Source organism: Sinocyclocheilus grahami, unplaced genomic scaffold (genome assembly GCF_001515645.1).
Source record: "Sinocyclocheilus grahami isolate Dianchi unplaced genomic scaffold, SAMN03320097.WGS_v1.1 scaffold1240.1, whole genome shotgun sequence".
Lineage (NCBI taxonomy): Eukaryota > Metazoa > Chordata > Actinopteri > Cypriniformes > Cyprinidae > Sinocyclocheilus > Sinocyclocheilus grahami.
Genome location: NW_015506419.1, coordinates 74,345 through 96,860, shown reverse-complemented (window position 1 = coordinate 96,860; position 22,516 = coordinate 74,345). Strand labels below are relative to the sequence as shown.

The following is a 22,516-nucleotide window of genomic DNA, read 5'->3' as shown; positions in this document are numbered from 1 at the left end:
AATGAGTGAATCACTGAATCATTTATTCAACCGATTAGTTCAAAAAGCTGATTCATTCAATAAGTAAACACCGTCCATTGCTCAGAGACACAAAACAGTGCTGTGTGTTTGGAACTATTTTCTTTGGCAAAATTGAGCAAAAACAAGCAATATTATATCTAAAATGTAAGCCACTTACTGCTTTACTGCACTTGTATAAAATGATTATTAAATGTGTTCATGTTGATATCTGCAGAAAAACGGTACTCTTTGTGTGATATAGATTAAGTTAACTATATTAAATTATATAAATTTAAAAAGCATACAGAAGCATTTTTGCTATCTACAATTTAGAATGCCTGGAATTTTGAGTTTTAATATACTAATATATCAACGTGCGTACGCTCTGTGTGTGATTTGGTGAAATAGCCTACTTGATAATGTCAGATCGCACATTATTAAAATAACACTTACCATATTATCGAAGATATACTGTATATCGTACACCCCAGACTTGACTTGAGTGGAAAATTAAATCATCCGCGGTTGTGCACGCACTCGTTTGCACATGAGCAAAGGTGTTTTTATAATAATTTAATTAATTTTAATTTAATAATAATTTATGCATTTAGCAGACGCTTTTATCCAAAGCGACTTACAGTGCATTCAGGCTATACATTTTTTACCAGTATGTGTGTTCCCTGGGAATCAAACCCACGACCTTTTGCGCTGCTAACGCTCTACCACTGAGCCACAGGAACATCTATGAGTCTAACTTGCAAATGCCAGCCCACTGATTCGTCAAACCTGCTTTCCTGCAGTCCGTGTTCTTCTGACTTCTGACTATTTTGTAGTAAGTAACGAATATGCTTCGGGGAAATGTATCGGAGTAAAAGTATATATTTTAATTAGGAAATGTAGTGGAGTAAAAGTAAAAGTTGGCTGAAATATAAAAACTCAAGTAAAGTACAGGTTCTCCCAAAAAATACTTAAGTACTGTAACAGTATTATTACTTCGTTACATTACACCACTGAGAACATCAATATGCAAATGAACAACAATCGGCATTTGTATGTCAATAACACACGGGAAATGTTTATACAGTGATTGCATAACAGGATTAGCTTGCGATTAGCTTACAGACATGTGTTACGGCATACATGATAAGCACGTCTTTAAACATAAATTAACGGTAGCAGTGTAAATATACAGTATAAAGAAATTAACTTACTCTTTGATGCATGCACACATGCGATTACTCATCAAAGAATCGGGGATGTAATGACATTGTTGTCACCGTTAGGTCCATCGATCTCACGCTTATAATAATAACAGCGCTTACACCTTTTCTAAACTGCGCCAGACTTACTGCGAGACTAATAAACACAAAATGAATAAAACTATTACACAAATAACTGCATGAACATTCAAAACTGGCCCTCAATTTAGTACAGCAGCCCCCAAATGTGCTTGCAGATTTGCATCTTGGGCCACTACTCACAGTAATTCAAGGAGTGAAAGTAGCTTAATCAGTCTGACAGCGGGCCTGATGTAGGTTCTGTCTTCTGACCTGAACCTCCGCAGCTCTGACTTTACCATCAGCTCCAGGTATGACAGCTTTCACCTTTCCAGTGGGCCAGAGTGCTCGGGGGAATTGTGGGTCAGCGATCATGACTGCCGTCCCAACTGTCAGGTTATCTTTCTCTTGTTGCCACTTCTGGCGAGACTGGAGTCCAAGCAGGTAGTTACGCAGATAACAGTTCCAGAACTGGTCAGGTTTGGCTGTGTCTCCAGTGTTTGCGGATGAGCAGTTCAGATTCAGGCTACATTACCTGAGGTAAAGCAGAATCCAGTCGTCCCATCAAGAGTGAATTATGTGTTATTGGGTCTGGATCAGCAACATCAGAGTATACATATCCCAATGGCTTTGAATTTAGAATTCCCTCTATTTCAATTAGGACAGTCCTGAGCACTTCTTCTGTGACAGTTTGTGCACCAATGGTTGTGTACAGTGCAGCTTTAACAGATCTAATCTCTCTCTTCCAGGATCCACCGAAGTGTGGGGAGTTTGGTGGATTGCACTGAAAGTCGATCTGTTGCTTGGCAAGCTCTGTTTGCAACTGTGTGAATATTGTTGACGGCTTCCTTCAGCTCACGGTCTCTGCCTTTGACATTGGTGCCCTGATCGCTGAGCAACTCGTGAGGTTTCCCCTACGGGCGATGAATCTGCGTAGAGACATGAGGAAGGAGTCTGTGTCTGCTTGAGATAGAAGGTCGATGTACAATGCCTTTGTGGTTAAGCACTTATAGATGATGCCCCAGCGTTTCTCATTTCAACGCCCAATTTTGATGGTAAATGGGCCGAAACAGTCCATGCCTGTGGAGTAGAAGTCTGGCTGGAAGAGTCTTAGGCTAGAAGGGGGTAAGTCTGCCATTTTAGAGATGTTGGGCATGCCACACCATTTCTGACGCTCAGTGCGGTGATGCTGAATTGATCGAACAGCTTGACAACCTCTCAAGATCCAGAAGTGCCTTCTGATATCGGCAAAGACCCGCCCAGTATCAGGGTGATGTAGCTGTGTGTCATACTGCTTGATTAGAAGTTTAGTCACTGGATGGACTGGGTCTAGAACAATAGGGTTCAGAATATCAGGGCTCAGCAGATGGCAGAGAGAGTCTTCCACCTACTCTAATCAGTTGACTGTCGGGATCAAATTCAGGAGCTAATGTCTTTAGATGGCTGTTTGGGGAGATGGGTTTCCCTGCTTGAAGCTGGTCGTACTTGGGAGGGAAGCTTTCCATTTGGGACTGTTGGATGACTCTGATTTCAGCTTTCTTATATGTGTCAGACGTGACGGTGTCTGTGGAACTGGCTGCCCCATGAAGGGATTGGGCTGTTACATCAAGAAGCTCTTGAAAGTTGTCATATTGATATGTAGCACCTGGATGCTTCTCATCCTGAGTTATTAGAAGGAAGGATGTTGGTTTACGCAGTTCCTCTGAGGTAGCGGTTGGGTAATTTTGGCCAGTGCGATGGAGGTTTCTGCAAGAATGCTGAGCCATCCTTCCAACGGCAAGCTTTTGCATGCTGAGACAAGGACATGCCACGAGTAATATCATCAGCGGGGTTGTCTTGAGAGTGCACATACAACCATGACTGTGAGTCAGTAAGCTCTTGAATCTCTGCGATTCTAGTTCCCATGAGCACTTTGAAGTGGCACGAGTCTGACTGCAGCCAGTTTAAAACTGTGGTAGAATCAGTTCAGTATTTGAAACTGTTGATGTCTAGTGTGAGCTCTCTTTGCAGAACTACTGCCAGTTGTGCTCCAGTTAGAGCTGCGCAAAGCTCAAGTCTGGGGATTGTTTGCTGCTTCTTTGGAGCTACTTGTGATCTAGCCACCAAGAATGACACCTCTATACGGCCTTTGTTATATTCAGTGCAGAGATATGCTACGGAGACGTATGCCCAATCTGAGGCATCACAGAATATGTGCACACTTCTTGAACTGGTCAAGGGATCTAGCTTCGTAATGTAGCATCTGGGCAGCGTGACATTTGGGAGTTGTGGAAGCTTGTCTTCTCAAGTGAGCCATGTGTTTCTGAGGTCAGTGTGCAATTCATGGTCATCCCATTCTCTTTTTTTTGTCCCAGAGCCTTTGTACTATGATCTTTGCTCGGGTGGTAAATGGAGGGATGAATCCCAAAGGATTGTATTGACTCAATACAATCGATAAATGTGTCGCATAGTTGGCTCAGCTTTTATGACATGGTTATATTTGTATCCAAGTGTATCGGATCTGCACTGCCACCTAAGTCCTAGTGTGCGTTCCTGAGGGTCTGCCCTGTCTGAACTGAACCAAAGCTCATAGTTCTCTGACCCGATTTGCTGCAGCAGATGTTTCAGGATTTGGGGAGTGTTGCTAGCCCATCATCTACTAGATGCTTGGCAGTATCAAGAGAGGGAATACTTTGCAGCCAACTATCTACATAAAAGGCACATTACCTCACTGTCTGGTTGGCTGTGATCGGCAGAATGTTTCCAGAGAGCAAAAGTAGTACCGAAGGGTAACACTGACCACTGGTAGACATCAGGTGGGCTGGTTGTGTTAAGGTCTCGCCACAGGAATCGCAAGAATGCTTGGTCTTCTGTCAGGAGACAGACCTGATGAAACATCCCCTTTATGTCGCTGCTAATGGCTACTGCATGCTCTCAGAAATGGAGAAGTACCCCCAATAAGTTTGCACCCAAAGTCGGTCCTGGAAGAAGGTATTCATTCAGACTCAGTCCTTGAAAGTTGAAGGAACAGTTTAATACAATCCTGTTCTTGCCATTGTGGTGGACTATGTGGTGCGGAATGTACCACCCTTGAGTCTGTACGGCTGTGGATTGTTTCTTTACATAGCCTGCCTCTAGCAACTTGCTTATCTCAGACTTGTACACTTGAGATTTCTCAGGGCTCTTGGACAGCTGATTTTCAGTCCGCCGCAAATGAGGCAGTACTGCTTTTTTTGGAGCAGCTAGAGGTGGAGGGCTAGTTTTCCAGAGGAGAGGGGTAGCATATCTTTGCACACCTTTCAGCTCTACCCTGATTGTTTTCTCCTCCAACATGTTCATAGCTTCTGTGTCTTGCTTTGATCTTGTCACAAGCATTTTGTTGCGATAGGGCAAGATGTCCATCTGCCATAACTTTTCCACTTGACTGAACAGATCATTAGGCACAGGACAGATGGATGTTCTTACCATGAAGGCTGAGTTGCTGAGCTGCCTCATCGAGAAGTATGGTGCGTTCTGATCCATCATCTAGCAGGGCATATGTATTCAGTGAAATGTCTCTGTTGCGTATGATGACTCTGCACAGTTTCAGTAACACTTCTGCCTGTTGGACGATTGATATACAGAGTTTCTACTGTGGTGCTGGCAGACTTGGTGATCTCCTCTGTTGCTTTGGTAGTATGAGCACTGTTGTTGACCTCATTCAGGACTTCTAGGTGTCTCCTCTGACACTTCCTGCATTTTGCTTTAAGAGTACACTGACCTGCTTGATGATCATGTCCACATTTCCAGCATCTCTGATTTGATCTGATCCAGGTCTCAATCTGCTCTTTGGTCAGCAGTTTAAAGTTTGAACATTGGTTGAGATGATGTTAAGTTGTGTTGCAGAAGAGGCAGTATTTCTTTGGTTTCTCTTGTGATCTTATCTCAGAAATTGCACTTTACTGAACCAATTACGCCTTGAAGACTTGCTGTTGCTCACTTCCATGGAAGATGGCAGTAGGTTTGTATCAGACTTTCGGCGCTCTTCGCTGTTCTCTGCAGGAACTCATTCTCTCTCCACTTGAGTCAGTTCTGAATTGAGTATCGTCCTTTAACCGGGCAAACGCACGTGGATCCTCTCTAGGGAAATCAGGAATAGTAGGGGTTGGACCACGGTAGATGTTCTCTTGACTAGGTGGCAGTGAGGAACAATAAGGCACATATGGTTGCTGTCGCCTTGAGGGAAGGATGTAATAGTGTGTGGATGGCTGCCTTGGGTGCTGGTAGCGGTCGTCAGTATGCTCAGCCCTCTGGGATGTTGCTGCACGCTCTGGTGGTGGCGAGGCTGATCTGGATGTCTTGGAACTCGCTTTCATCCTCTGAAGCTCATGGATGATCTCATCTATTCTGTCACATTGATGTTCTGCGCATAACTTATTCTCACTTCATTTCACTGAATTATCCCCTTCATAGCGTGGATCTCTTTGATCTCTTGAAGACGTTACTCTGTGATATAATGTTGAGGTAGAGGCTTGTTCCTCCATATTACATATCGAATGTCTGGGCGAATGAATTGGCTGAGATGGAGACCGTGGTCTTGGAGAGTGAGCGGCAGAGTGTTCTCTGAGGTCACGTGTAAGCTGACGGTTCTCCTCTTCCAGATCCTTCAGGCACATCTGCAGTACTTCAGGAGAGAAGTGTGGATTCCCTTCATAGGCAGGAAAGTGATCAATGCCAGCAACCAGGATGTTGCAGTGCGGTAGTGGACCTCCTGTAGTCCCAACTAACTGTTCTCCCTCATTGGAGTGGCCTTGCGGTACATTCAGACGGGGCGTCGGCGTCGATGCTTGATGGAGGGCGTTTTTGAAGCTTGGTGCTGACGCGACCGTCATAGTGACAACAGCCAATCTAATTAGTTTTCTGGTGTTGCATGATCGCGATTGGCTAGCATCTGAACCAGGGTATTTGCATAAGGTGATCTGAATGGCTGATGCCTGCGTTGGTGCTTGAAAAGTTGAAAAGCTTTCAACTTCTGCCGCGAGCAACGAACCCAACGCGACGCAACGGGCCCACAATTCAGTTCGGCAATGCTTGACGTCACTCCATTCAAAGTAAATGAGAGGCGTTGACACCGACGCCCCGTGTGAATGGGGCGTTAGGATGTGTGCACCAATCGCTGCTCTGACACATACAGATGTGGCCTTTGCTTATCTCAGACTTGTACACTTGAGATTTCTCAGGGCTCTTGGACAGCTGATTTTCAGTCCGCCGCAAATGAGGCAGTACTGCTTTTTTTGGAGCAGCTAGAGGTGGAGGGCTAGTTTTCCAGAGGAGAGGGGTAGCATATCTTTGCACACCTTTCAGCTCTACCCTGATTGTTTTCTCCTCCAACATGTTCATAGCTTCTGTGTCTTGCTTTGATCTTGTCACAAGCATTTTGTTGCGATAGGGCAAGATGTCCATCTGCCATAACTTTTCCACTTGACTGAACAGATCATTAGGCACAGGACAGATGGATGTTCTTACCATGAAGGCTGAGTTGCTGAGCTGCCTCATCGAGAAGTATGGTGCGTTCTGATCCATCATCTAGCAGGGCATATGTATTCAGTGAAATGTCTCTGTTGCGTATGATGACTCTGCACAGTTTCAGTAACACTTCTGCCTGTTGGACGATTGATATACAGAGTTTCTACTGTGGTGCTGGCAGACTTGGTGATCTCCTCTGTTGCTTTGGTAGTATGAGCACTGTTGTTGACCTCATTCAGGACTTCTAGGTGTCTCCTCTGACACTTCCTGCATTTTGCTTTAAGAGTACACTGACCTGCTTGATGATCATGTCCACATTTCCAGCATCTCTGATTTGATCTGATCCAGGTCTCAATCTGCTCTTTGGTCAGCAGTTTAAAGTTTGAACATTGGTTGAGATGATGTTAAGTTGTGTTGCAGAAGAGGCAGTATTTCTTTGGTTTCTCTTGTGATCTTATCTCAGAAATTGCACTTTACTGAACCAATTACGCCTTGAAGACTTGCTGTTGCTCACTTCCATGGAAGATGGCAGTAGGTTTGTATCAGACTTTCGGCGCTCTTCGCTGTTCTCTGCAGGAACTCATTCTCTCTCCACTTGAGTCAGTTCTGAATTGAGTATCGTCCTTTAACCGGGCAAACGCACGTGGATCCTCTCTAGGGAAATCAGGAATAGTAGGGGTTGGACCACGGTAGATGTTCTCTTGACTAGGTGGCAGTGAGGAACAATAAGGCACATATGGTTGCTGTCGCCTTGAGGGAAGGATGTAATAGTGTGTGGATGGCTGCCTTGGGTGCTGGTAGCGGTCGTCAGTATGCTCGGCCCTCTGGGATGTTGCTGCACGCTCTGGTGGTGGCGAGGCTGATCTGGATGTCTTGGAACTCGCTTTCATCCTCTGAAGCTCATGGATGATCTCATCTATTCTGTCACATTGATGTTCTGCGCATAACTTATTCTCACTTCATTTCACTGAATTATCCCCTTCATAGCGTGGATCTCTTTGATCTCTTGAAGACGTTACTCTGTGATATAATGTTGAGGTAGAGGCTTGTTCCTCCATATTACATATCGAATGTCTGGGCGAATGAATTGGCTGAGATGGAGACCGTGGTCTTGGAGAGTGAGCGGCAGAGTGTTCTCTGAGGTCACGTGTAAGCTGACGGTTCTCCTCTTCCAGATCCTTCAGGCACATCTGCAGTACTTCAGGAGAGAAGTGTGGATTCCCTTCATAGGCAGGAAAGTGATCAATGCCAGCAACCAGGATGTTGCAGTGCGGTAGTGGACCTCCTGTAGTCCCAACTAACTGTTCTCCCTCATTGGAGTGGCCTTGCGGTACATTCAGACGGGGCGTCGGCGTCGATGCTTGATGGAGGGCGTTTTTGAAGCTTGGTGCTGACGCGACCGTCATAGTGACAACAGCCAATCTAATTAGTTTTCTGGTGTTGCATGATCGCGATTGGCTAGCATCTGAACCAGGGTATTTGCATAAGGTGATCTGAATGGCTGATGCCTGCGTTGGTGCTTGAAAAGTTGAAAAGCTTTCAACTTCTGCCGCGAGCAACGAACCCAACGCGACGCAACGGGCCCACAATTCAGTTCGGCAATGCTTGACGTCACTCCATTCAAAGTAAATGAGAGGCGTTGACACCGACGCCCCGTGTGAATGGGGCGTTAGGATGTGTGCACCAATCGCTGCTCTGACACATACAGATGTGGCCTTTAAGAAATTTAAATAAATGTGTTGTGCTTCACAGAATATCCACCAGATGGCGTATGGAACAACATACTATATCTACAGGCCAGACCGAAATCGCTTATAAACACTTTGCTATTATTCGTCTTCGACCCATTGTTAAATATGCTTATAGATTATTACAGAACGTTACATTTTAAAAATAGAATTAACATAACATAACTATAAGTGTCTGATAAATTATTTACTGCATATATTGTTGTGATTGTGAGAAAACATCCACAATAAAATGCCAATAAAATGGTATTAGACACAAATATTTGATATGGTAATACGGACATTAAAAAATCTATGTACACATGAGTGCATTAGCGTAAAGCGGATCATTATTTGATGCTTTGTAAACAATTTATTGCTCTAGCGCTGCTTTTGGGAGATCATGTTTACAGTAGGCTACACAACTATTAATTCATTGTGAATATTTAACTTTATTCAGTTGTAAAGTTATTTGAAAAATTAATGTTAATTTATTTGTTTTGTTGTTGTTGTTGTTCCAATTTTAAGATGCCTGCTTGTGTGTGCAAAAAGAAACCGTAAAGTGCAGCAGAGAATTAAGTGTATAATAAGTAAAAATATACCAGTATCCAATGCTGAAACAAACATCAATCATGTATTTTACAATATTTTACAACAGACCTTTCATGATGAATTTTGGTAAATGCGCTTTAAATTTATATTCATAATAATGAGATGGTTACTACACCTTTATTGGTTAATTTTTTGTAAGGGGTGACCAGATTATTATTATTTAAAAAAAAATTTAATGACCAGTCTTTAACTTCCATTTGTAACAAATTTCAGTATGTATAACTGCCTATAATGATTGTGCAGTGGCGGCGTTTTACAAATTAAAAAAATCCAATGGCACACCACTAAGCACTGTAAAATAGGAAAAAGCATAGAAATATAATTAAACTCCTATATAACTAATACATTTATAATACAACTAATTGTATATAATTCAACTCCTATATCTCTCTCGCACTCTTCTTCATCCCATTCATTTTGTCTATCTATTCCACAGGTATTCATACAGTAGAAGGTATCGCTGTGGACTGGATGGGGCAAAACCTGTATTGGACTGATGATGGACCCAAAAAGACCATCAGTGTGGCCAAACTGGAGAAAGCCTCTCAGACCTGCAAAACGCTTATCGAGGGAAAGATGACCCATCCTAGAGCCATAGTAGTAGACCCTTCTCATGGGTAAATCAATTATTTTTGCTTGATTGCAAAATTTTAAGAAACGGTCAAAAAAAATTAAAAAAAACACACTGGCAACCTATCAACTATAATGTTAGGAAACGTTAGTGATTTTATATATTTTAAGTCACAATAGACTTATAATTTAGAATAGATTTTAGTGACCATGTATATACAGATAAACCAGTTAGAGCTGCACTAGTTGTTTACTTGAATCTACAGTTTTGAATGAATGCATAAATCTTAGGGCTGTGCAATTAATTGCATGCAGTGCATGCGATTTGTCATGCGCATCTCGTCAGTAAAGCCGGTTCTGTGATTAGTAGTAAATCTCCATCACCTGTTTTCAGATGGAGCAGCATTTACTACACAGACATTAGGCAATATCGCGTTCGTTATCGCAGATTGAATCGCCTGCGATAATGAACGCGATATTGCCTAATTGTCAGTGAACTACGGCTCTGTGTAGTAAATGCCGCTCCATCTGAAAGCAGGTGATGGAGATATACTACTAATCATGGAACCGGCTTTACTGACGAGATGCGCATGACAAACGCATGCGATTAATTGCACAGCCCTAATAAATCTGTGCTGTTTGCAGAATGATGTACTGGAGTGACTGGGAGGAGGAGCCTAAAGAGACCAATCGGGGCAGTATAAAGAAGGCCTGGATGGATGGTTCAAATGCTGGTATCCTGCTTACTTCTAAAACTGTGCTCTGGCCCAATGGCCTCAGCCTGGACATCCAGCAGGGAATCTTGTACTGGGTGGATGCGTACTACGACCGCATCGAGATGGTGCTTCTCAACACCACAGAACGCAGGGTGAGAAAACTCAAGTGTTTAAGGCAAACAAATTTTAATTTCACATATATTTATTTTCTAATTGTATTTAATGTTTTTATTTTCACCAACTGTGCATGTACTGCATACAGTAATTTTAACTTTTTCTTTATACGTTTTGAAATGTTGTTTTATGTTTGCGCTATTTAATTAGGCTTATTATTTTGCATTTTAGACTAATTTTAATGGTAGTTAAAATGTTTTATTTTTTTTATTATGATACTGTATTATTACTGTGGTATGCAACTGCAACCACATGTTCTGGACTTGGAAAATGTCTTGTCCATGTATGTAGGAATGTATTTACTTCTGTCATTGTGCAGTGTCCTTGAGCTTGGGAAAGGTGCTATATAAATTAAACTTATTATTATTATTATTATTAAAAAACACTTTTCTGTTCATCCAGACGGTATTTGAAGGACAGGAGCTGAACCATCCCTTTGGCCTGTGTCACTATAAGAACTTCCTGTTCTGGAATGAGTACCGCAGTGGAGGAATCTACAAACTGGACCAGAACACCAAGAAGGTCACGTTGCTACGCAGTGAACGACCACCAATCTATGAGATTCGCACCTATGACGCACAACAACAGCAAAGTACCGAACACCCTGAGCATTTCTTTTTGGAAATTAGTCATTAATGAGTCATATGTAAAGCATGAGCTGACAGATCAAACAAAGACTTAATTGTGTTGTTTTGTATGTTAACATGTCTCAACAGCCACATTATTTATACAGTGTTAGCGGTAACAAACTAATGAGATCAGAGTTTCAGTGGTTTTATTGTGTGTTTTATTGGGATCTGCTAAGGATGTTTTTGTTGTGTGCAGTCACAGGCTCCAACGTGTGCCGTGCCAATAATGGTGGCTGCAGCAGTCTGTGTCTGCTGACACCCACTGGACGCTCCTGCGCCTGTGCCGACGACCAGATACTAGATACTGACAACAAGACCTGTAAAGGTGGGTATTCTGTGCTTTAAATAGCCTGAAGTGTAAATGTTATTGTCAATAACCTCAGAGGATTGTAAAATAGCCCGTTTTGGATTTTGAGTTTGAAAATATATATTTTTTCTCACCAGCAAACCCTTCCTACGTGCCTCCTCCTCAGTGCCAGCCTGGAGAATTTGCCTGTAAGAATAATCGCTGTATTCAAGACCGCTGGAAGTGTGACGGGGACAATGACTGTCTGGACAACAGCGATGAGGCCCCCGAGTTGTGCCGTTAGTGTCCTTTTGTCTCATATTTTCAGATATGCAAATAACAACACCAACATTCAAAAGTCTCTTTATGTTCACCCAGGCTGCATTTATTTGATCAAAGATACAGTAAAAAAAACTGTATTAATGTGAAATATTATTACAATTTTAAGTAACCTTTTTCTATTTTATTATATTTTGAAATGTAATTTTTTTCTGTGATGCAAAGCCAATTTTCAGCAGCTGTTACTTCAGTCTTCAGTGTCACATGATCCTTCAGAAATAATTCTAATATGCTGATTTGGTGCTCAAAAACAGTTCTTTATATTATCAATGTTGAAAACTGTTGTGATGCTTAATATTTTTTTGACAAGTTCAAAATAATTGCAATTATTCAAAATAGAAATCTAATGTAATATAAATGTCTTTACTCTCATTTCTGGTCAGTTTAATTTGTTCTTGCTAAATTAATGCTAAATAGTATTAATGCCTTTCAAAATAAAAAGACCCCACACTTTTGAACTAACTATATATATATATATGATTTTATGAATTTTTATGATTTAGCAAATGTGTGATTACTACATCCATACCACTAGGTGTCAGTATAAATCACACTGTTATATCAGCCATCAAAAGAAGCAAAACATCACTGAGTGCACATTTAAATGGTCCTATTTGCCCTGTTTCAGACCAGCACACCTGTCCCGCGGACCGCTTTAAGTGCCAGAATAACCGTTGTATCCCACTGCGCTGGCTTTGTGATGGAGACAATGACTGTGGGAATGATGAAGACGAATCTAACAGCACCTGCTTGGGTATTGTGAACTTCTTAATTGCATGTTAATACGATTTTTAAGCATTTTTTTCCCAATGAATGTCCTAATACTTTTTTGCGCTTTGTGAATTGACCAAGTTTTCTTTTCTCTCCCAGCACGCACGTGTCCTTCTAATCAGTACCCATGTGCCAGTGGCCGTTGTATTCCTGTCTCCTGGACTTGTGACCTGGATGATGATTGTGGCGATCGCTCAGATGAACCACCATCTTGTGGTATCTAAATTTAAGCCTCTTTTCCTTTTGTCATCATGCCGTGCTGTGAACCCTTTTCTTTATCTCCTTCTCTCTCTTGTCTCTCTCTCCAGCATATCCCACCTGTTTCCCACTCACTCAGTTCACTTGTGCCAATGGACGCTGCATCAATGTCAACTGGCGTTGTGATAATGGTGAGTTTCTAATTCCATATACACATTAGTGTATGTGTGATACGATGACTTATAATGTCCAGTAACTGTCATCATGTGTGTGTATCTTCAGATAATGACTGTGGGGATAACAGTGATGAAGCCGGCTGCAGTCACTCGTGCTCCAGTGTGCAATTTAAATGCAATAGCGGCCGCTGTATTCCAGAGTACTGGACTTGTGATGGAGACAACGACTGTGGAGATTACAGCGATGAGACTCATGCCAACTGTACCAATCAAGGTGAGTTTGAAAAGTATCATTATTTGATAAAAGAAAAGAGGTCTTACTCCAAACATATAGTTTAATTCAGTTTTTGGGAAAAATTACTTCAGTCATTTATTTGTTTTATTTTGTTACTTATTTTTATTTTAAAGTATTTTAAATTATATAAATTGTGTAAATTAATAGTTAAATTAAGAGTAACAAAATTAACAAATATGAAAACAAATAAAACTGGATTTGTTTACTAAAAATAAATATAATGTTTATTGTTAGAAAATAACAGTTTTGTTTGTTTTATTTATTTATTTTAATTTTTATAATTTGTTTAAATGTACTTTTTAACATTTTAATTGTTAGAAAAAAACAAAATTGTTGTATTAAAATAGTTTGATGTCCCAAATTGTGATAACTGGTGAAGCCCCATAGAAAACAACTTTATATGTTTAGTTTGACATCCTGAGGTTGATTAATTTATCATGATGAAGCACCTTCATTCACTCATCATTTGTTTAAAAGACAAAATGATATTTTTAATAGTGTCGTCATCTTTTTTACCCTATTTGTATTTTATAAACTGTCAGTTTATTCTCTGAAGCTATTTTAGTTGTAGATTTTGAGCGAAACCACAATGACTAATGCAGCTGAGCTCTTCATTAACAGGAGTAAATCACGATTTCACAAACTGGGCTGTCAACTTTTTCTTTTTTTGTGGTCTGTGGTGAAACATGTAAACCGCAAAATCTTGAAGAATGTCTGCGAGGAGTGCAGGGAGTGAGAGTCCCTGTGGAGAGCAGTGTTAATGACTGCTCTGAGAGCTGCTGTCTAGAGGGATTACACAAGCACAGATGTGCCAGGACGCTTGACGCATGAGCTACTGGTGTATCCACATGTGCAGTTTTGTTCTTATCTCTTTCCCTCTCCACAAGTCCCATTCATGTGGCTTCGTAGCTATTAATTGGTCAATGGTTGGCCGGGCCCTGCGTGGAACAGGAATAGAGGTTTAGGTTCTGTTTTCGGGGTCTAGGCTCTGTCCTTCTCTTCTCTAATCCCTACGGCATGCTGGTGCTTAATAGACTCGCAGAATCAATGCAGCAGAACCAAGCCAGAGGCCTAATGAGAGTGCTGGGCCTCATGGGAGCCTGGCAGTGTGTTTGTGCCTGTGTGAAGATGTAGAACTGAATGAGGTCATCCTAGCATGAGTTGTGAAGGAGCGCTGTTTCATAAAGTCATTGAGTATGAGTTTGAAGTAGGAATGTTAAAAGTAATGGTACTTTGGTACCAAGTCAATTTAAAAGTAAAGAATATAACGATACCAGTTCTTCTGCAAAATTGAAAAGCTGTTAGCTTTAATAAATGTTAACATTTATATTAACATTTAAAAAAAATAGAGGACTGTTGAGTACCATATTAATTTGCTATTAGAATTTATTAATTTTCTGCATTGATTACATAATTGCACTGTTTATCTGTTTGAGTATATTCAAAGGCAACATGCCAATTGATCTAAATTTGTCAATATTTATAGTAACATTTAAAAAATGTGTGTTGAGCAGTATATTAATTTTGCTACAGTATTTACAAAAATATTATTTATTCATTTTCTGCCTCTACTATGTTAATTGTTTATTATTAGCACTATGTAACTGTTTAAGTATATGTTATAGTGTATTTGTGAATGTATTTAATATATATATATATATGTATGTATGTATGTATGTGTGTGTGTGTGTGTATATATATATATATATATATATATATATATATATATATATATTTATATATTAAATAGAGGAGTGTATAAAAGTAGCATATTCATTTTTGCTAAAGTATTTCCATAAATATTGGGATTTATTTATTATTGCCTTTACTACATAAAATTGTTATTAGTAGTATGGAACTGTTTACTTTTCTGTACTTTTATTGAATTTGTAAAATTGAAGGAAAATTAAAGGGGGAAAAAATCCAATGTCAGAAATGTAATGTATTTAAAAGATATTTGAAGGCTTCATTGATTTTTATTTTTATTTTAATTTGTCAATTATTTTTTTAATAGATGAGTGTGTTAAGTAGCATATTACTTTTTGCTCAAATATGGACAATTGGCAGAGAATTGTAATATTCCAGTCAGATTTTAGTATCGATATCAACTAGTGTGTGTGTGTGTGTGTGAGAGAGAGAGAGAGAGAGAGAGAAAGAAAGAGAGAGACACTGAATGCATGCAGCTCGAGCAGTATGATGTCATTCGGGTCAGTTCACCCCAGCAGATCCCTGTTCTAGGACACACTTCTCTCTGTTTACTATCGATATCAACTAGTGTGTGTGTGTGTGTGTGAGAGAGAGAGAGAAAGAAAGAGAGAGACACTGAATGCATGCAGCTCGAGCAGTATGATGTCATTCGGGTCAGTTCACCCCAGCAGATCCCTGTTCTAGGACACACTTCTCTCTGTTTATGGATGAGCCCTGGTTTTCCGTTCTCCCCACTCCAGACTCTGCCAGACACTAACCTTTGCCATGAGGGAAAGCCTTTATGTCTGATGCCTAATGATGGCCGTCACAGTGCCAGCCCTGGACCGCTGTTCATGAGAAAGTTTGCTTTGGATCAGTTCATTGTGGTTGTGCCTCACACTGGTCACAATCTCCATCCCTGGGAACTGATTTTTGACGTCAGGAAGCCAAGCTCTCATTTCCATCAAATAATAAGATATCTGTCCATGCCTTTGTATGAGTGTTCACACGGCTGCATTGTAATTGTGTGTCCCATTTTTGCCTTTGTCTGCAGCCACGCGGCCTCCCGGCGGTTGCCACACGGATGAGTTCCAGTGCCGAATGGACGGTTTGTGTATTCCTATGCGATGGCGCTGTGATGGAGACACGGACTGCATGGACCTCAGCGACGAGAAGAACTGCGAGGGCGTCACACATATGTGCGACCCTGCCGTCAAGTTTGCCTGCAAGGACTCGGGTTAGTTCACGTTTGGCCATCTTAAATGTTTCGGCCACAATCATAAATAAATGTTAACATAAATCAACTCTTAAAGGCCCAAAATCAAAAGTTTGTCCATGTATGTTAGCTTTAACAGCATCTTTATGCAAGTGTAATCTTAAAATTTCCTTTCCTTAAAATCCTAAAGCATTTAATATGTATAGTCTGCTTGAACACAGATGAAACATATTGATGACAAATCTTGCATATACCCATTTTTGTCCAATAAAATGAGATTGTCTTTCCTCTTCTGGTATAAACACCTTTTTTATTCAACTAAAAATGATAAATTTAAGCATTTTTGCAAGTGAATTGTGGGTCTAATTGCTGCTTTGTGTATATTTTAGCTCGCTGTATCAGCAAGGCCTGGGTGTGTGACAGGGACAGCGATTGCGAGGATAACTCGGATGAAGAAAACTGCGAGGCTCTTGAGTGCAAGCTCTCCCACCATGTTTGTGCCAGCAACGACTCCATCTGCCTACCTCCTGAGAAACTGTGCGACGGCAATGACGACTGCCCCGATGGCTCGGATGAGAAGCTTTGCAGTAATGCACACGCACTTAAACACAAATACACTCAAGTTAAAGGGATCATTAATATTGTCATGCTTTACTCAACCTCATGTCATTTTAGACATGTTTATTTTTTTCTGTGCATCACACAAAAAGAATATTTAAAGAATCACATAGGCTACCAGTCAAAAAGTTTTGGGTCAGTAATTGTTTTTTTTGTTGTTGTTTTTTAAGTCTGCAAGGATGCATTAAATGAATCAAAAGTGACCCTAAAGGGGTTTAATTATGTAAATAAAATCTATTTTAATTAAATATTTTTCATATGAACTTTTTCAGCATTCATCAGAGAATTCTGAAAAAAATCACATTTTACACAAAAGCAGTCAGCATTCATAATTATAAGAGTCAGCAATAATTAAACAGTCAGCATTTATAATTATAAGAAAAGTTTCTTTACCATCATATCGACATATTAGAATGACTGTTGAAAGAACTGTGTGACACTGAAGACTGGAGTAATAAAATTATATTTAAAAAATATTAAAATAGCAAAGAGTTATTTTAAATTGTAATTTCACTGTTACTGTTTTTACTGTATTCACATATATGTAGAATTGGTATTAAGCATAAAACATTAAATCATTAACACAACTTACTGGCCCCAAACTTTTTAATGATAGTGTGAATTGTTTTCATGTAATGACTATCTATAGTAAATAAGTGACCATGATCTGTCAAACTCCAAAAAGCACAATAAAAGTAGTCCATGTGACTTCAGAATATAACCCACAAGTCATATGGGCTACATTTTCTGTATGATTTTATTTATTTTGGTCTTTTTGTGGAGCTTGACGGCCAGTAGATCTTGTGTGCTCCATGGATGAATGCCTTGAGAGTGAATGAATAATGACTAAAGTTTCATTATTGCGTGATGAAACTTTACTATTGACTATTCCTTTAAATATTTCACAGTTTGCGCAGAGCATGCAAACTCAACTTGTGTTTCCCATTAGCATGACACAAAAATATTTCAGGCTTGAATTCAAATGAAATAAGCACATTCTCTCAAACTCTTGTTTATTTATTTTTTTGACAGACTTGCAGCAACTTACTCATAAACAACTTTTCAATCCCACTTGCTTCTTTTTTTACCTGTTTTCATTCTAGATCTTTGCACGATGGATAATGGAGGATGCAGCCACAACTGTACCATTGCTCCTGGTGAGGGCATCCTGTGCTCCTGCCCAGTTGGCATGGAGCTGGGTACTGACAACAAGACCTGTCAGATTCAGAGCTTCTGCGCCAAGCATCTCAAGTGCAGCCAGCGCTGCATGCAGGAGAAGGCCACTGTTAAGTGTGCCTGCTATGAAGGCTGGGCGCTCGGGCCAGACGGCGAGAGCTGCAAGAGCACTGGTGAGGGAAAGACGGGGTGGAGGACAGGATGAATAAAGATACCAAGAATATTTCAGTTTTACCAGACCCCTTGATGAGATGTACAGTACACTGTATATAATTTTTTTTTTTTTAAATATATCTAGGTAACAAAATGTCACAATATTGTTGTTTTTGCTGGAATTTTATATTATATTATATTATATTATGGGCCAGACGGCGAGAGCTGCAAGAGCACTGGTGAGGGAAAGACGGGGTGGAGGACAGGATGAATAAAGATACCAAGAATATTTCAGTTTTACCAGACCCCTTGATGAGATGTACAGTACATTTAAATTATTTTTTTTTTTTTAAATATATCTAGGTAACAAAATGTCACAATATTGTTGTTTTTGCTGGAATTTTATATTATATTATATTATATTATATTATATATTAAAGTCTAGTGACTTTATGGAGTAAAACCAAAATTAAGGATTAGCAGGGTGCTGGACTTATGTGCCTTGTCCATGTTCTTTAGATCCTTTCAAGCCCTTCATCATTTTCTCCAACCGGCATGAGATCCGTCGGATTGACTTGTACAAGGGCGAGTTCAGCGTGCTGGTGCCTGGCCTGCGTAACACCATTGCCCTGGATTTCCACCTCAACCAGAGTGCCCTCTACTGGACCGATGTGGTTGAAGACAAGATCTATCGGGGAAAGCTGTCGGAAAACGGAGGTAAATTAATGTCTTAGTCCTATGGAAGTGGTTGTTCCTAAGTCAAATAATTAGTTCTTAATGTATTATTTAGTCCTGGTTAAATACATCTTACATTTGCATGTTGTTGATTTTGTATACACCACTAGTCAAATGTTTTTGAACAGTAAGATTTTTAATGTTTTTTTAAATAATTCTCTTCTGGTCACCAAGCCTGCATTTATTTGATCCAAAGTACAGCAAAAACAGTTAATCATCACTTTTGATCAATTTAAAGGATCCTTGCTAAATAAAAGTATTAATTTCTAAAGTATTCTCTTCTGGTCACCAAGCCTGCATTTATTTGATCCAAAGTACAGCAAAAACAGTTAATCATCACTTTTGATCAATTTAAAGGATCCTTGCTAAATAAAAGTATTAATTTCTAAAGTATTCTCTTCTGGTCACCAAGCCTGCATTTATTTGATCCAAAGTACAGCAAAAACAGTTAATCATCACTTTTGATCAATTTAAAGGATCCTTGCTAAATAAAAGTATTAATTTCTAAAGTATTCTCTTCTGGTCACCAAGCCTGCATTTATTTGATCCAAAGTACAGCAAAAACAGTTAATCATCACTTTTGATCAATTTAAAGGATCCTTGCTAAATAAAAGTATTAATTTCTAAAGTGATGCTGAAAATTTAGCTTTGATCACAGGAATAAATTGCATTTTAACGTATATTCAAAAAGAAAGCAGTTATTTTAAATCGTACAAATATTTTTCTTTTGCTGTATTTTGGATCAAATAAATGCAGGCTTGTTGAGCAGAAAGTAGGGCTGTGCAATTAATCGAAAAACAGAATTATGAAAATACAACAATGATTATGAAAATACAATAATCAAGATAAAACGATTATTGCTCCCTATTCCGCCCCCCTTTCCAGCCGTGCGCTTTCGCTCCTCCATAAAACCCCAATTTCACATGCAAATCAGTGTAATCATGGAACGTGACTTTTGCAAAATGGGATGTGCTTGATTTATTGAAGTGTATTAGATGTATTCATGTTTTTAAAAGTGCAAAAGAGAACTCGCTCAGAGACGGAACACAACATGGACATGTAAAGTCATCATTTAGCTCAAGGTGCAAGCCTAAATGGTCAAATACACACAAAAATGTGTCAATATGCGGCGCTTAGTAATTTTGGATCAAATAAATGCAGGCTTGTTGAGCAGAAAGTAGGGCTGTGCAATTAATCGAAAAACAGAACGATTATGAAAATACAACAATGATTATGAAAATACAATAATCAAGATAAAACGATTATTGCTCCCTATTCCACCCCCCTTTCCAGCCGTGCGCTTTCGCTCCTCCATAAAACCCCAATTTCACATGCAAATCAGTGTAATCATGGAACGTGACTTTTGCAAAATGGGATGTGCTTGATTTATTGAAGTGTATTAGATGTATTCATGTTTTTAAAAGTGCAAAAGAGAACTTGCTCAGAGACGGAACACAACATGGACATGTAAAGTCATCATTTAGCTCAAGGTGCAAGCCTAAATGGTCAAATACACACAAAAATGTGTCAATATGCGGCGCTTAGTGGTTATTCACAAAACCTTCTTCGGTCATGTAATAAATGAACATAAACAGTTGAGAATGAAAATACGTGTGTAACGGTAAGTTGGATCTGTGTGTGTGTGTGTGTGTGTGTGTGTGTGTGTGTGTATATATATATATATATATGTGTGTGTGTGTGTGTGTATTTATGTATATTTGAATATGTATGTGTGTGTGTGTGTATGTATATATATATATATGTATATATATATATGTGTGTGTTAGGGTTACAACATTATTTTTAGTTGGAGAACTTTATTAGTAAACTTAATAATGGCTTTGAGGAAAAGGGAACTTCAATCGCATTCTCTTGTTTTAAAGACTTGTGTAAAGTTCTGAGTTGACTTTGTTGTCTAAATGTGTTTTCCCACATTGTTCTGTTCTTTTCAGCATACCAAGTTAGTCCATAATTATTACAACTATTTTCGGTTCACAAAACCACAGCGTGCATCTAAGTGAGTCTGTGTGTGATCGTAGCACAGGAATTTGGACGCCTCTGTCTTTACCCATTTGACTCATTCCTAGTTTGCGTGACTACAGCCAGAGTAAAAGTAAAGTGTCGGAAGCCTTAGTTGCTTTGAAACATGCACACACCTCCCTCCCTCTCTGAACAGCTCTTTCCAGAGATATGATACACTGTCCAAGTTTTGGATCCCTGCTGTCGTCTTTGACAGAGTAAAAATATGACTGACATTGCTGCCAACGCTGAAGTGTTGTTTCTCAACCCCCATTGGAGAGCCTACGCTGTCTCCAGCCCAACAGAGAGCCATTCTGGACCTTTAATTACTGTTCTGTATGAGAGTCTCTCTCACAGATTAGAGAGCAGCTTGCCTTGATTGGGAATCATTTTTTTCTCTTCCACGTGGCTGTAGCTCAGAGTGGGGGAATATTTATTGCAGTATTGACTTAAATGGCTTTCAGGCTGGAAGCAATCAAACGATTTCTTAGCCAATATATACAGTCTGAGACCACTGGTAAAAATGCTTCTACTTTATTTTAAATACAATTTTTTTCATTATAAAATGTATTATAGAACATTTTGATTGAAAAGTTGAATTGAGTATTTGGTTTGTTTTCCTTTTGCAGCACTTGAGCTGTATGAACTCCACAAGTTTGTGTGGAACATGATGATCATGTTCTCCAGTATGATTTGAGATTATATAAAGAATATTTTGAGCTTCAGTGGAAGTCTGACTGACTATACGAAGAATCACATGATCAGTGTCACAAATTGTCTTATTTGATTAGTGACCTAAAAATAGTGCAGAATTTAAAATTATTTCTTTAGGGATGCACAATATATATCGCCACTGCATTGATTGACTGATATTAGAGGGTTTTTTTTATCATTGTTTGTTTTGGTTGATATTCATAATGTAATTGTACATTCTTATTTTTGTTTATTTTTATTACCTTTTGATTTTGAAATTACCTTTCACTCATCTAAGGGACACTTAATATTAATCTTTAAAAACACCAATAATTTAATAATTAATTACAACGCGCACAATTAAGTGACACTGTTAAATATCATCTTTAGCAAATCTCAAAATGAATGCCAGTGTTTGATACTAACATAATGTTTTGATAACTAAATTCATTTGTAGGGTTTAAAATTTTATATATACAGTGGTGTGAAAAAGTGTTGGCCCCCTTCCTGATTTATTTATTTTTTTTTGCATGTTTGTCACACTTTAATGTTTCAGATCATCAAACAAATTTAAATATTACACAAAGATAATGCAAGTAAATGCAAAATGCAGTTTTTAAATTACGATTTAATTTATTAAGGGAAAAAAGCTGTCCAAACCTACGTGGCCCTACGTGAAAAATGAATTGCCCCCTCCTGTTAAATCATGAAAGAACTGCGATTAACCACATTATTTTAGAAAGCTGAGTTAAATTTCACTAGCCACACCCAGGCCTGATTACTGCCAGACCTGTTGAATCAAGAAATCACTTAAATAGAAGCTGTCTGATAAAGTGAAGCATGCTTAAATGGCAACACATTATGCCACGATCTAAAGAAATTCAAGAACAGATGAGAATCAAAACAGTTGACATGTATCAGTCTGGAAAGGGTTATAAAGCCATTTCTAAGGCTTTGGGACTCCAG

At 39.3% G+C, this 22,516-nt stretch overlaps 1 protein-coding gene across 1 annotated transcript in view; it reads left to right on the top strand.

The window, feature by feature from the left end:
- The window catches only part of LOC107568402 (low-density lipoprotein receptor-related protein 1-like), a 131,244-nt gene that overhangs the window by 70,113 nt on the left and 38,615 nt on the right, over positions 1-22,516 (top strand). The window contains exons 11-23 of the mRNA XM_016254375.1: positions 9,537-9,717; positions 10,316-10,538; positions 10,963-11,152; positions 11,386-11,514; positions 11,634-11,774; positions 12,443-12,568; positions 12,685-12,801; positions 12,894-12,974; positions 13,066-13,233; positions 15,995-16,177; positions 16,546-16,743; positions 17,878-18,123; positions 18,623-18,820. Coding sequence (XP_016109861.1) covers positions 9,537-9,717; positions 10,316-10,538; positions 10,963-11,152; positions 11,386-11,514; positions 11,634-11,774; positions 12,443-12,568; positions 12,685-12,801; positions 12,894-12,974; positions 13,066-13,233; positions 15,995-16,177; positions 16,546-16,743; positions 17,878-18,123; positions 18,623-18,820 — 2,181 coding nt within the window. The remainder of the gene's footprint in view (positions 1-9,536; positions 9,718-10,315; positions 10,539-10,962; positions 11,153-11,385; positions 11,515-11,633; positions 11,775-12,442; positions 12,569-12,684; positions 12,802-12,893; positions 12,975-13,065; positions 13,234-15,994; positions 16,178-16,545; positions 16,744-17,877; positions 18,124-18,622; positions 18,821-22,516) is intronic.